The following is a 14,793-nucleotide window of genomic DNA, read 5'->3' as shown; positions in this document are numbered from 1 at the left end:
AGGCATTTTGATATTTTCTGTCTTATCCATCCCTTTTCTAAAGGTTGTTAGCTTTCTTGACTGCCACTGCACATCACAGGAAGTCCACTGAGGGTGATACTATGCTTAAGTACCACATTGATAGATGCCTTAGAAATACCTAAACTAGATCCAGGCAGTCTCAGCTTCTGTAGAGGTCACCCTGGTAATTGTGTGACTTGGGGATCCACTCCCGGATGATGTGGGATTAGAGAAAAGTGGTGTGAGTGGATCGAACACTTGACATTTTTGCTGGCATAGCTATGTCGGTTAGGAGAGTGAAAGCATCACAGTCCTAACCAACATAGCTATACCGGCAAAAACTTAGTGTAAACACACTTACACCAGCCAAAAAACTCATTTTCCCAGAATAGCTTTGTTTCTTGTACCAAAGCTGCTTAGTCAAATGGTAGGAGCCAATCCCAGTTCTCTGTGATAAAAAGATATCAATAAAATTAAAAACAAAGTTTATAAAGTGTAATTCAACCCATCCTACTGTACAGAACAGAGACTTGTTGGGCCACAAGAAAAGAAATCCGTATGCTTTCCACTCTGGAAATGAAGATGATGAGATGGTCAAATAGTTGGACACTCTGTGATAAGAAACAAAATGAGTCTGTGAGGGGCCCAGTACAGGTTACCCCAGTTGAAGACAAGTTGAGGCAAGGTAGGCTATGTTGATATGGACATGTCCAGTGGAGACCTGAGAGTTATGTTAGCAGGATGGCCCTTGCAATGATTGTGGATGGAAGATGACCCAGCGGGAGGTCAAAGACTCAGTACACGGACGGGATATCAGAGGATGGTAGAGAGATAAATTGGCATGAAAGCCAAGCATACAATCATGTTTTGGATGGAGGCTATAAAAAAATTATTGACCCCAAATAGGGAAATGGCAAGAAGAAGAAGAAGAAGGGCTTATTTTGATGGGGGAACTGTATAAGCTATACTAGCAAAAAGAACACTTCTGGTGGTATAAACGGCATCTCCTCTAGGAGGGTTTGCCAGTAAGATAAACAGACAGACTGCTGTAGCTATATCAGCAATCCCTTTCTAGTGTAGGCAAGGCCTAGGAGAAGGTAAATCTTTTCCAAGGGTTTCTAGCTAGCTCCACATGAGCTGATTTCATGTGGCTAAGGACTTGGAAAAACTGGTCCCTAAAATTCCGAGTATGTTATGTCCCTCTTCCTCAGGGAATCCTCATTGTGGATGGTTGGTATCCACATTAAGAGCTATAAAAGAAAAATCTCCAAGGATTTCTGATGGACTTCTGAGGAGAGGTCTTTGCACTGTCCTAGCTCTCTGCCTTCCTTCTGGGTCTCTCTAGATTATGTCTAGGGTTTCATACTTTAGGTTCAAGCCAATAAAATCCCAATGAAGCAAAAACGGGAGACTAAGTTCATATAAAGTATACACTGAAAACATCCTCCTTTTAGGATTTTTCTTGTGACTTGCACAAAAAGTTGGGGGACCCTAAACGTCCTGTTTGCCTGTTGGTGTTCAACCAGGGAGTTTCAGGGCCAACGTTTTCCTGTCATTTAAGGAAACGGGCTGATCTTCACTCCTAGTATTTGTGTTTCAAATCAAACTTCCACAATGCTGCAACTCACCCATCAGGAGATAAAGATACTTTCTCCATCTTTCCAGGAATTGCCTGGGTGTATTTTTATCTTTCTCTGAACCGGGATTTTTCCCTGGGTTTCATTTATTTTGCTCATGAACTAAAATTTCAAATACAGCTGTAACCGACACGAATGGTTCAGTCCTTCTTGGTTCTTGCTATCACTACCACTAGCTTTCTGCTGCATTAACAGTTGTTGACAGAGCAATTCGATTGTGGAATGATCTAAAGAGCCACTTGGGAGACAGGAGTATTTAGATATATTTAAATATTTCCTTCGACACCTGGACTAGCCTTGATTGCCACTTCTGACACTGCAAGGTCCTTGCACTTTTTTCTTTGCCACTTTTTGCTCCTTTTAGACACATCGCTTCTCTTCCAGAGTCTGTCAGGATGTTTATTTAGCAAAGTAGCAATTATCACAGTTGCACGTGCCTGTTTTCACTAGCACCATTCTAGTTATGAGTCAGTTGCAGTTGCCATTATAAGCAGGGTTTTGTAGGGACTCGTGATGCAACTGATTGAACTAGCGCTGTGATGAAGATGCCATCAGAACAGTCATCAAGTGGGCCTCCCTCAAACCTGTGCTTGAAACCCACTCCTTTCCCAAAGCCTCCTATAACAGCCTCCTCACCAACCGTTTCTCTGTATCTTCTTGTGTTGGAATTATTGTCCTATATGGTGTCTCTGTCTGTGTCCAACATTAAGCACCTCTGGACAAGGACCTTGTTTTTGTGTTTGCAAAGCATGGCTCACATCTATGGAGGAGGCCTCATTACATAAAAATCATTACCAATGAGGAGGATATGATGGTCCCAAAATGAGATACAAAAGGGTTATCTTTATGGGGACTGTCAGACAACTCCCCTGTCCCTGTCTTTTGAGCAGGGCTAGACAGAACACCAGTGGCTCATATCCAGTGGCTCACTGCAAAGCTACTGTTTGGAGCGCCGCCCCCTGCCCGTTATCTCTTTTTGGTGCCAGTTTGTCAGACAAATGGAATATTTCACATGCAAGTCCTGGAGGATTTCTCCACACGATGGGATTTCTCTTTCTTGCATGCTGATTTCCAGACATGTGGTGGAGGTTGAGGTGGTAAGCTCAAGGACTCTTTTACTTGTTTGTACAGCACCTATCACAATGAAGCCCCCGATCCTTGATTGGGGTTCCTAGATGTTGCCATAATAGATATAACAATAGGCCAGCTGTGCCTGTCTTGAGGGGGGGCTTTATAGCAAAAGAACTATCACTCCCCCACTCTGTTTCTCCAAAAAGTTTTCCCACTCCAATGCATTTAAATGAGGTTAAAAGCAGTCCCCTATTTTTCTCTCTCTATACCCCTATTTATAGCTTCTCAGTACTGCTAAATATTCAGCAACCGGTGTGCCATGACCCATATTGAACACCCAGAATGTGTGACATGCATCACTACCCATGACACATCATCACCAGACCTCCAGGACATTGTAACTACCCCATCCAATGCAAATATTACACCAGTTGGGGGGTGCTTTTTGGTTTGCAGCACTGTGCTTTAGTTTTGTGGTTCTTCTTATTTGTTAAATGAACACAGTATGCTCAGCACCATAAGAGAGACAGTCTCTGCTCAAGCAGCTTACAAAGAACACAGAAACACACTGGGAAGCTTCTATTTTAAAGCATTTCTTTTTATTTTTTCTTGTAGCTCTTTTGATGTCTGTTTCCTTGATCTGCTTTCCTTGATTTCCATATGAAATATTTCCCCTCTCCTCTGTATCTGAGGCCCAGTACTTGAAAGTCAGCACTATTATGTAAGTTTCACCGCCTTTACATAAAACCTCACTAAACAGGTTTCATATTTGAAAACATCACACAGGAAAGTTCTTCTCTGGATTATCAGAATATAATGCAATCCGGCTGGGTAAAGCTTTCCTGTCTCTTACCCCGAGCTTCCATACTCAGAGCCTGATTTGGATCGTATGCCAATACAACTCCATTGAGTTCCGTGGATTTACTCCTCTTTTATGCTAGCGTAAATCATATCAGAATTGGGTCAGGACAGAATCAGAATTACATCATTCCTCCCAGCAATCGGGTCACCGACAACAAAAAAGCTGAGACAGGCCAGATTTAATTCAAAACATTATTTTCAGATACAGTTCACGGTAAGGGGAAGCACATTCGTCACCATGTGAACGTAAGGGATGTGGTGCTGAGCAAAAATAAGTGCTTCAGCCTCATAGGTGCCTTCGGGTCTGACTCCAAATTCCACATGCAGCCACCCTTGGGTTTTGGGCTGTTTGAAAGCCGGATCCAGCTCATGATCCAAATTTTGTGGATTTGGGTCTCTATTTGCATTCCATCCTCCTAATGGTTCCCACTCCATTCGCCTTACAAACTGCCAGGGAAAAGCATGTCTCCATCCCACACCATGTGGTTAATGACAGAAATTAATCAGATCAAACAGTTAGCTGCAGAAATCCAGAGGGGTTATAGAAACCAATCCATCTGGGGCCTGCACCTGCTTAAGCCAGGGCTGGCTTTGGTCATGTGTGTCACCTCAAGGGTTTAGTCTAAGCAGAGAGGCTAAGGGCTGATTGGGCTGGGGAGCCTGAGGTTTTGGGATGAGGGCATTTGTCCAGTAGGACCTGGCCTGAGACCCCCAACTCATTTCTCACCAACCCCCCAATAGACTTCAGTGCAACAACTTTCTACCATCTGCCCCATGAGCCAGGAGCCTGAGAGGAAACGCTTTGTATCCCCGACTAATTCACTGATCTGCCCTGGTCCAATTAAGAGAAAACTTGTACTTTACCCAGTAACTGTTCCTCCAGCAACACTACCCACCCAGCCCCAGGACAGGTGCAGGTGTTTGAAGACTGTGATAATTAGCTGTTTGCTTTTCTCTGTAGGCAGCGGGGAGATTTACACATCCAGGCAAGCTGCATTTTCTTGCTGACTTTGCAGTGTGCAGTAGGAAGCTTTATTAGTTGATCAATTTCATATTGGACGGAGAGCAGGACTAGGCCTCTCCCCTAACAGAGCTATTTACAGACCACACAGCTGGCTTAATAGATGCTTCCTCATATCTTTATCTAGTTCTTTTGCTAGCTCTCCTCCCAAGCATTTAATGCCAGCTCCTTTAACAAGACTTGTAGTTTAGAAGGTTCATGGTCCAGCAAACATAAGAAAATACCAATTGAGCATAAATCAATTTACTCTGTGAACTTGGGAGTTCTTTTCCCCTTAAAAGACATTTCTGCATGCAACAGATATAAATGAGTCCCTTTTTTTCTCACCCATCTTTCATCAGCTTCTTTGAGACCAAGGAGCCTGTTCGTATCTCAATGCTAATGCATAAGGCTTAATATCCTGCTGAACAATGGACAAATGCACGGATCAGCAGAGAGAGAATTAAAGAACAATAAATCCTCAATCAAAAATAATGAGAAGCTTTTATCACCTTCTAAACAATGTTTTGGTCTGTCAGCAGTAATTTATAGTGTTGATATCATGCATCAACTTTGTTGTAGGTTTCTGAGAGGATCAAGAAATTCATAGACTCCATGTATGAAAGATGATACATTAAAATCCCAATCCCTGGGTATTAAAAGCCCAAGATTAAAGCACAGACATTTCCCCTCTATGCTCTCGGGTACACATTTGCTTTAACCATTTTCCAAAACCAGCTAGGTGTTCAGGCAAATGAAGAACAAAAATAAAGCTTTCACATTTGTAAAGAAAAGATAAGAAACCAGAGTACCATGCCTCATAGAAACGTAGAAGGCAGTAGAAAGTGGAATTGCCACAGACACCCAGAGCCAGCCTGGACTGTTGCCAGTCATCCATTCGGGGAGCCCAGAACACAAAGTGAAATCTCACAATTGATTGGACTTAACAGCTGTATTGGTCCCAGGATATGTGCGAGACGAGGTGCGTGAGGTAATATCTTTTACTGGACCAACTTCTGCTGGTGAAAGAGACTAGATTTCAAGGGCCCCAGAGCTCTTCTTCAGTTTGACCACACTGACTCACAAGGTTTAAAAGCAAATGTTTATTGCTACCAAGCAAAAATCAACTCATTGCAGGTGGTAGGCCAGGAGGAAATCGACAGTGATAAAATATATTACTTCACCCATGTTGTCTCTCTCCAGTGACCAAACACTTCCTGCATCTTAATGCAAATGTTATATTTTACCATGAAGTTCTGTTACCCAGTTTAAATGTTCAAGGTCCCTGATATGTCCATTGTATACACCGATCCCATAGCACATGAAGAAACTGAGCGGGCTGTAAATGGACCGGCATTCCCGTTGTAAATTTTGAACATGCTGAACTGCACGAGATGCACACACCCACGCCCTAACAGAAGGTCCTGACTTATGGAAGCTATTCTAAATGCTGTAGTTTGGCTCCGTGGTCCAGCTGCTGAGGACACAAAACAAGAAACAAGACAATGAGCCAGTCAATCTTTCAGCTTCCTTCTGACTCCAAATTTATCCTCGTGCTCCTCTTGCTGGGTCCAATTAACAGCACATGGAGAAAGCAGAGATACGGACCTGCCCCAGAATTCAGGATCCAAATTGCTGAACTTTAAGGAAGTTTGGATCCAAATTTGACTTATGATTGGACTGAGTTTATGATTTGGGCACTGAAGCTTTATGGTAGAACTATGAATATGGTACAGAGCTATGAAGATATTTTCGAAGGGAAGAATGTTGGTGATGAGTAATGATCCCCTGGAATCACAGATTGGGGAATCTGCACATTGTTCTTTCTGTGTGACCAGACAGCCTAGTTTATGTTCTACTAAGATATGTGGCAGGGGCTTTTAAAGGACACAGAAGTAACGAAGGGAAGGCAGGTAACTACAGGCTGATTTTTAGGGATGCTGAGCACTCCCAGCTCCCATGGACTTCAGTTGGAGTTGTGGGCAGCCAGCGTCTTTGCAGATCAGGCCCCAAATGTCAGCACAGGAGATTTTACACTAAGATCCCTCTCAAACTTAGGACACTAACCCATATGCCACGCCTCGGGAAAAACAAGACAGAGCCAAGAGAAGGCTTCCAAAGGAGATATTTAATTTCTGAACTCATCAGTTACAGACACTGGCATCACTTAATCTAAAAGGTGACAGGTCCTTTATTCAGAACATATATACTCTGCATGGCTGGCCTGCAGGAGAGAGACAGCCAGCAGAACAGCTGCACACAGGGCATAACTGGGCTAACTTTAACAGAAGAGTTTCATTCCCACATGTGCAAAGAGGGTGATGCATGGTTAGCTCTGCTGTCAGAGGGACTCAGTGTTACCAGCAGCAGATCAAGGCCTGGCCTCCGGTTTGCCACTGTGGTGCTCAGGTGGCGTGTATTTCCCTTCCTTTATCAGCTGCTTCTTCTGCGCCACAATTGTCTTCAGACGCATTATCTGCCAAAGACAAATGAGTTAAGGACTAAAGATTGGTCCTGCTTTGAGCCGGGGGTTGGACTAGATGATCTCCTGAGGTCCCTTCCAACCCTGATAGTCTGTGATTCTATGATTTTGTAGCAGGAAAAGAGGCCACTAGAGAAGCAGCGGGAACAGTGAAGCTTACTTCAAAGCCTCGCGGGTCAGGACCCTGGCACAAATGCACTAGGACATTCTAGTTTTAAAGTAAAAACAGTATTACCACATCCCCTCCCAAGAGGGTATAATTGTAATGAGAATCTATATAACAACGTGTGCACTGCTCCCCTGGATGGAATGAAAAACGTGAACAACTAAATATAGTCGTGTATCCCAACAGTGGCTGCATCATCACACACATGCATGAACATTTCATGGGTTACAGATTTCCGCTTTCCTTTCCACTGTCATTTGTAACCACTCCCAGGAAAACTTTAAACGAGAATTTGTTTCCTTATCAATGTTATTTCCCCCCCCTCCCCCATCAGCCTTGTTATTATGGATGAAGAGCTGCATATAGCTTTTTAGGAGCACTGAGGGGTTTTTTATTATAAAAAAAGAAAAACAAATAAAAACATTACAAACAAGTAAATAAAGTGGGCCACAGTATGGGGGATATTTGAGTAACCCAGTATATTTTGTGTTGCAATGAAAACTGCATCCAAACAGACTTCTCCATGAAGGGAGTCACTAATGTGCCTAAGTACAAGGCACCATGCACACACTTGCAACCACTAGAGAAAGTCTTGCCTTTACACCGTAACCCTTCAGGACAAGGATCATCTTTTCTATGTTTGTACAGCACCTAGCAAAAATGGGGCTCCAGTCCCAACTGGGGTCTTTCAGCTACCATATGATAAACATTTATTACTAAGAATCATAGGGTTTGAGTTAAGATACAACTTTCATAGAAACCACAGGGTAAATTCAGAGTTGAGAGTTCACCCCACAGCCTTTAACCTCTTTTGTTATTTGCTTACAATGCTCTGAATAAGTAATAACACTAAACTTCCTTCCACCTTACTACTTCTCTTGAAGTCCCTTTCTGCCCTGTGTCCTCAATAACTTGTCAGGGATGGCCCCGTTACACATAAGCTGCCCTTGTAAACGTATCTGTCACTGTTTTGCCATAAGACAAGACAGAATTAACCTTATCTAAGCAGCTTCAGCGTTGTAATGGCTCATGTTCGTAAACCATTTTGAAAATGTACAGTGCTATATAACCACTGAATATCCTTCTAGGGAAACTATTTTTTATCACATATGCTCAGTTACCTGTTACTAACTGATGTGTGTATCAGCTTAATGGGCAACGTTTTTGTTTATAACAACTCCACGGTACAAGCACATTGCGACTACAGTAGGATTAGAGACCTTGGAGTCAGGAAACAGTACGACAAACTGGGAAATATAACTCAGAATGGCCTATCCGATATCCCTAATTACTAGAGTCCTTGGCATCCTTTTAAGAAGACAGGTCTACCCATCAAAGATCCCAAGTCCATGTTTTCCTTATTGAATCATGGATTATTGCATGGGGGAGCAGGAAGCCGGGTGAATCACAGCTCAAGTTCTTGGAAAGTAGACAGCATGCTGCAATGTCCCACAAGCTTTGTAGCTCAGTTAGCCAAGGCAGGAATGTCACCTGACATACTGGGTTTCCTGCTGAGCTGACCAATCTGTTGCCTCAGTGAAAGAGAACTGAAGAGAGCATTTTTTTGAGTGATCTGGTTTATAAATAAACACAAACACTGTCAAAGTTTGAAGAGTTCCATGTCTGAATTTAACTACAAGGTTATTTGCTCAGACTTTACAATGTACTCAACTCAACAATAACCAGTCACTGACTAGAAACAAAATCTCCAAGAAAAAAACAAAGTTTTGAGAGTCAGACATAGGACTAATCCACTGATGATATTCTGCCCTGCTGTCTCTACAGAATACTAAATTTCTCACTGCATGCTAACCATGCATTTCTACGGCCGAATTCTGCTCTCAGGCTCCCACTGAAGTCACCAGGAATCTCAGACGTTTATCTGGAGGTAGAAGTTGGGCCCTAGGGGTTAGTGACAGGTGTATGGTTATTGTTTTTTGTACTGGACTGAAAATTTTGCATAGCCCTTATTATTTACCCCAGTGTTCACACTGTGTGTAATATACATTCCCTCGACCTCATTCCCTCCCCCGCCCATATCTAGGTCATATCTTCTTACCGTTTTGTGCCTATTAATACATTCTTGGAAGTCTTCATATTCTGGTCTGCATTCCTTGCGTGCACGAATCTGCCCAATGTCACTGGCACACTCAATCCATTCCTTCTCAAAGGCATGGCACAGAGCTGCCCGTTTGTAGGGCTGCTCTGAGCTTTGATGCAGCATCCATTTGTCCACATTGATTCCCAGCTGATCTTGCAGATTCCAAAATGGCATGGCTGAGCAGGAAGTGAGGAGAGAGATAAAGTAGAGTGGTTATAAGACTAGTCTAGAGATTTAGCTCAGTAAAACAGAAGCATATGAAAGCAGGTATTTCAATCAATGCTTTTCAGTGCACAATTTAATACTTTTCCCAAGTGATTCATTTAAGTTTTATTTTCACAAAAACAGAAGCAAGAGTTAAACATTCATCCAACATATATTATCTATTTTTTGCGGGAAGGCAGGTAGAGATAATATAAGCTAACCTCTTTAGCATATGAACAGAGAGGAAAATGTTCTGGAATCATTTTTTAAAACTACAAAAATGTCCTCTCAATGGCATTTCTATGGATGGCTCCTGTTGTACACAAGGTTCATTCATAATAAAATGCATTGATAAAATAGTATTTCACACCAGATTCAGTTAAAGTTATACACGGACCTGCTTTTATTTATTTTTATATATATATATATATATATATATATATATACACACACACACACACACACGTACTCAGACATTTTTTTATATACAAACCTTTTGATTGTATGATCTTGGAGGTTATTATTCACAAGCCCTTGTAAATCTCTTCATTCTCCTTGTCTCTGATCTCCCACCTAGTGTAGGCAGGCCAGAGGGCAACTGCACTCAAAAGCGTTGGATGTGAGTTAAACATACTTTATGATTGCATTTTTGCAATAGATCTCCATGAATTTTCAACACCTTTTTTATATGTGACATGTAGGATGTTGGTACCTTCCTCTGTTTGCATTTCTCTGCATGTTCTTAGGTTTGCCTGATCTTTAACAATTGTGACACTGTACAGTGTGGCTCTGGTCTGTAAGATAAGCCCTGTGTTCTTACTCACTTTTTTTCTCAGGCTAAGTTTCCACTGAAGTCACAGGGAATTTAACCCAATAATGATTGCTGTATTTGGCCTCAAGTGTGCATTCTATGTCTATTTACACTATTGGCTATTAAGGGAACAGACTATACTATATAAATTCTAAATTGTACAATTGTACTGTTAATAACTTTTACAACCATCTACCATAGAGTTAAACACAGCCTTTGTTACAACAACATGCACGGTGGCAATAAGCTTGCTAGTGAAATGTTTCATGATTGAAATATTGTTAACAGTCTTGAGAAAGAATCAAGGCAGAGCTATTGGTGACCAATGTTTTAGCCCCAAAGTCAGTGAGGAATTGTTTACTGGATTTATTACCAGTGCCAACACAACACCCCCTGTATTTTTCTGCAGCAACTGATGCCTCAAATAAAAGGAAAAGAAAGATGTTTCTAATGTGCTTGGGATACTTTATCACATCAAATGGTATTCAATGCAACTTGCTTGATTTTTATGAAGATAATGATGAATCTGCAAGTGGCATTCATCACGCTATAAAGAACTGCCTGGAGAAACACCAGCTTAACGTTAATTGTATTACTGCATACTTTGCTGATAATACACCAAGTTGTGTTTGCCATAATTCATAGATGCATCAGTTATGTGCTGAAAATGACTGCACTCTGAAGGCAAACTGCCTTGCATACACAACCCATGATACCTGCAAACATGCTAGTGGTCCGCTGTCAGTTATTGTAGAAATGATTGTGTTGGAAGATTTACAACCACATTGTTGTGCCTGCACCGTGCAGAGAAGGTTTTTTCTGAGTTTACTGAAATTGAATGGAAAGAAGTACTCGAGACATGTGAGTAGAAGATAGCTATTCCTTAACCCAGCAGCTGACCACCTTTTGAGAAACTGGCCTGTAATTAAAGCCTGCTTCAAGTCATTAGCTGATGCTTGCCCAGTAACTTTAAATAAAGTTTTCACTGAAGATGGCGTGTATACCTGCATTGTGGAAATTTACAGGTGTTCTCCCCCTGCCCCCAAGTGTGGCTTGTATCGACAATCTTGTGAGGAAATTAGAAGAATCAAAGCTCTGCATTACTGATGTGTACACAGAGACGTACCATTTTAAGATTTTTTTTTTAAGATTCCACACCAAACTGATGGAAAAACACAACCAGAACAAAAGGTGAACATAAAGCAATACTTCATTAAGTTTTATGACCCTATGTTTTTGTATATTGATAACTAGTTTGATTTCTCTTCAGACAGTGTAATGATGAACCTAAAGCCTATTGAGCAATATGAGAAGCTTAGCTTCTCAGACCTTAAGACTGTAATGGAAGCACTCAAAAAGAAGGAAATCATAAACACATATCAGCTGTATAAGTTTGCACCCAGCTGAGATGTGATTGAAATATCAAGACATCACATTTCCAAACCTGTCAACAAAAAGTGGGTATGTTTCAGAAGCATGGAAACAAAACCTGAAAAACCTTGTTCCCAGTTGTGTCTTTTGTACTTACTGTACCAGAGATGCCCTTATAGACATAATATTATTCCTTAATGGGAAATAAATGATTTGACGAACAGAACAGATGCAACGTAGATTTAATTAAAATGGAACTCAATATATGGATAAACTTCCAGTTATCCTTCAAAGATTTCTTCATCTCTGAAGAACAGGATCAGGAGTTGCTGAGTGCTGCAAAAAGCAGCAAGAAATACCACTAGCGAATACAGGCGAGTACTGCTAATTATTAGTAATAGTAACAACCAGAAAGCTACAACCAACTCTAGTTTCACAGGTTGCCTTGCCTGAAAAAGAACCAACATCTCTCCACAATGGGTGGGGGTGAAGGAGGAGACTAAGAAAATTGTTTGGGGCACCCCCTCCCACACACTCCCGGGGGGCGGGGCCGGGAGCTGGGGCAACCCCCCCGGGGGGCGGGGCCGGGAGCTGGGGCAACCCCCCCGGGGGGCGGGGCCGGGAGCTGGGGCAACCCCCCCGGGGGGCGGGGCCGGGAGCTGGGGCAACCCCCCCGGGGGGCGGGGCCGGGAGCTGGGGCAACCCCCCCGGGGGGCGGGGCCGGGAGCTGGGGCAACCCCCCCGGGGGGCGGGGCCGGGAGCTGGGGCAACCCCCCCGGGGGGCGGGGCCAGGAGCTGGGGCAACCCCCCCCCCACACACTCCCGGGGGGCGGGACGAAGCACAGGTGGGGGTTGGGGCAACTCCCCCCTCCACATACACCCCCGGCGGCAGAAACACAGGGCGGGGCGGGAGCGTGGGGCGGGCCTGCAGCCCCACAGACACCCACCCCGCGGCTGCGCGGGGGGTGGGGAGGGAGAGCCGGAGTCTGACCGCCCAGCTCATTGGGCCCGGCCCCCCACAACCCGGCGAGCAGGGGAGGGGCTCCCCAGAACCAGAGGCCGGGCCCGACACCCCGGAACAGACCCACCCCCCATTGCAACCCAGGAGCTTCACCTGCGACCCGCCGCCGCCGCGCCCGCCGCCGTCGTCCTTTCGGGGCTTTTACGACGCTCGCTGCCGTCAACCGCGCCCTTCGCACGCCACCCGCGCTGTGCTTTACAGCTCGCAGTCACCTCACGGGGGAGGAATCATAGAGAAATAAAGAGAGAGCGTCTCTTGCGACCTGGCGGGGAACCAGTCGTCTCCCCAGTACACCTCCAGCGCCACCTGCAGGCTGGGTGGTGACAGTGCCCCTGTGTCCCCTGCAGACTGGAGGGCTGACATCCCTAGGGCCTCCTGCAGACTAGAGGGATGACAGTCCCCTGGTGTCCCCTGCCAGCTGGAGGAGTCATGCATTACCCACACCCTCCAGCCCTCTGTGTCTTTGTGGGGTGTCATATTTCTTCTCCCACAACCCCCATATCTCACTGGTCGGCACCAAGTTACAGTGCAACATGACTGTGGTCTGAGAGACTCATAACCAGTCACCGAACCATGGGGCTCCCACCAGTCATGCCGGCTCACTTGTGATTCAGAGTTATATGCATGACCCGTTCCAAATGGGCCTGAAACACCTCTGGCCCTAGTACTCTCAGGCACAGAGCAGGAGATAGTGTCCTGGGTTCTCATGCACCAAAGGGGACTGGTATCCAGCAGTCAGAGCAGCAGGGAGTGGGAATCAGAACTCCCGGTTTCTACTGCCTGATCTGGGAAATGCATAGATCGACTGGAATAGGGGGTGGGAACGGATGGGTTCTCTTCCTGGTTCTGCTGCTCGCTTTCTCTGTGACCTTGGAGGAGTCTCACTAATCTCTATTTCTCATCAGTAAAATGGAGATAATTTTCTTTCTTCACAGGCATGTTGAGAAGGTTAATGAGGGTTCGAGAAGCACTTTGTGTTGCTCAGCTGGAAGGAGGTAGAGCAGCATTAGGTGTTATTGTACAGATATGTGTGTGTTGAAGGGATAGTCTTGGGGATTGGCTTTTTTTTTTTCCATTAGGGTTTCCCAAGGGCCAGTAGACAGACACTTGTTAGCAGTTGAAGAACCACCACCTATCAATCCATCAATTATCAGAGATGGGATGATGTAACGATTCCTTAGACCTTGGATCCTTCCTGAAATGATATAAGTGTATCCAGAAAATATCTAGCTCCCAACTCACTGCTTTCTGTTCCCAACCTCTGCATCCCTAGTGGCTTTATTCCAGACCTCTGGGCACAGAGTAGCCCATTGTCAGTCTGTGTTAGTTTTGTTGAACGTGACAGTTCTTACCAATGTTCAAAGCCCTGGTAATTGTCAGTTTAGGGTTGATCTCATTTCTGTTTGATACTCCTGGATCCCCTTTTGAGAGCAGTGATTAATTCCCAGAAAGATCCGGCACGTCGATTAATCATTATTGCTTAAACATAAAAACAGCCAGTGGAATGTTGTAGTCACTGTTTAGCAAGGCATCAGCATTGATCTCCAATTTAAACCATGTAGGAGTTTCCTGTTTTGAGACCCAAACGGGGCTCTCCCATCCCTCAAGCCATGTGGGCTTGGGGAAGAAAGATTCCAGAACAAACCAACTCCAGAGCCCAGAGCAACTCTCAAGTCAGCCAAAGCAGACACAGAAGCAGCCGCAGTGGGTCCTACAGCATGGAGGGAGTAATAGGGAAAGACAGAGCTCAGCCAGGGCTAACGCTCCATGCCAGGTGCACCCCAACACAAAGCTATGCAGGGGTGACTCCCACCTTCTAGAGGTACTTAGGCCATTGTAGTACCCCTCCAACACACCAAGCCCTCTGTGGGGAAGAAAAATTGCAGGAAGGAGCTAATCCTACCCCCAGAGACCTGCAACTGTCAACATGGCAGGAGCAAACCTAGAAGCAGGATCAGCAGCAAGGATTCTGCTGATGTGACCAGGCTGCTTTCTACAGTTTTGACTCTGGAGAGTTCTCTCTCATGTGCTGATTACCTGTTTGCTCCAGCCCCCTCCCTCAGTCCAA

General features: G+C 44.4%; 1 protein-coding gene across 1 annotated transcript; it reads right to left on the bottom strand.

The window, feature by feature from the left end:
- Positions 1–6,677: 6,677 nt before the first annotated feature.
- On the bottom strand, positions 6,678–12,934 carry NDUFS5 (NADH:ubiquinone oxidoreductase subunit S5). Its single transcript, XM_073318006.2, has 3 exons — positions 12,819–12,934; positions 9,277–9,494; positions 6,678–7,045 (listed from the first exon to the last, which is right to left on the bottom strand). The coding sequence occupies exons 2-3, from the start codon at positions 9,490–9,492 to the stop codon at positions 6,941–6,943; spliced, it is 321 nt and encodes a 106-aa protein (XP_073174107.1). The 5' UTR covers positions 9,493–9,494; positions 12,819–12,934; the 3' UTR covers positions 6,678–6,940.
- Between the last annotated feature and the right edge of the window lie 1,859 nt (positions 12,935–14,793).

Source organism: Lepidochelys kempii, chromosome 19 (genome assembly GCF_965140285.1).
Source record: "Lepidochelys kempii isolate rLepKem1 chromosome 19, rLepKem1.hap1, whole genome shotgun sequence".
In the NCBI taxonomy this organism is placed as follows: domain Eukaryota; kingdom Metazoa; phylum Chordata; order Testudines; family Cheloniidae; genus Lepidochelys; species Lepidochelys kempii.
This window is presented reverse-complemented; position numbering and strand designations above follow the sequence as displayed.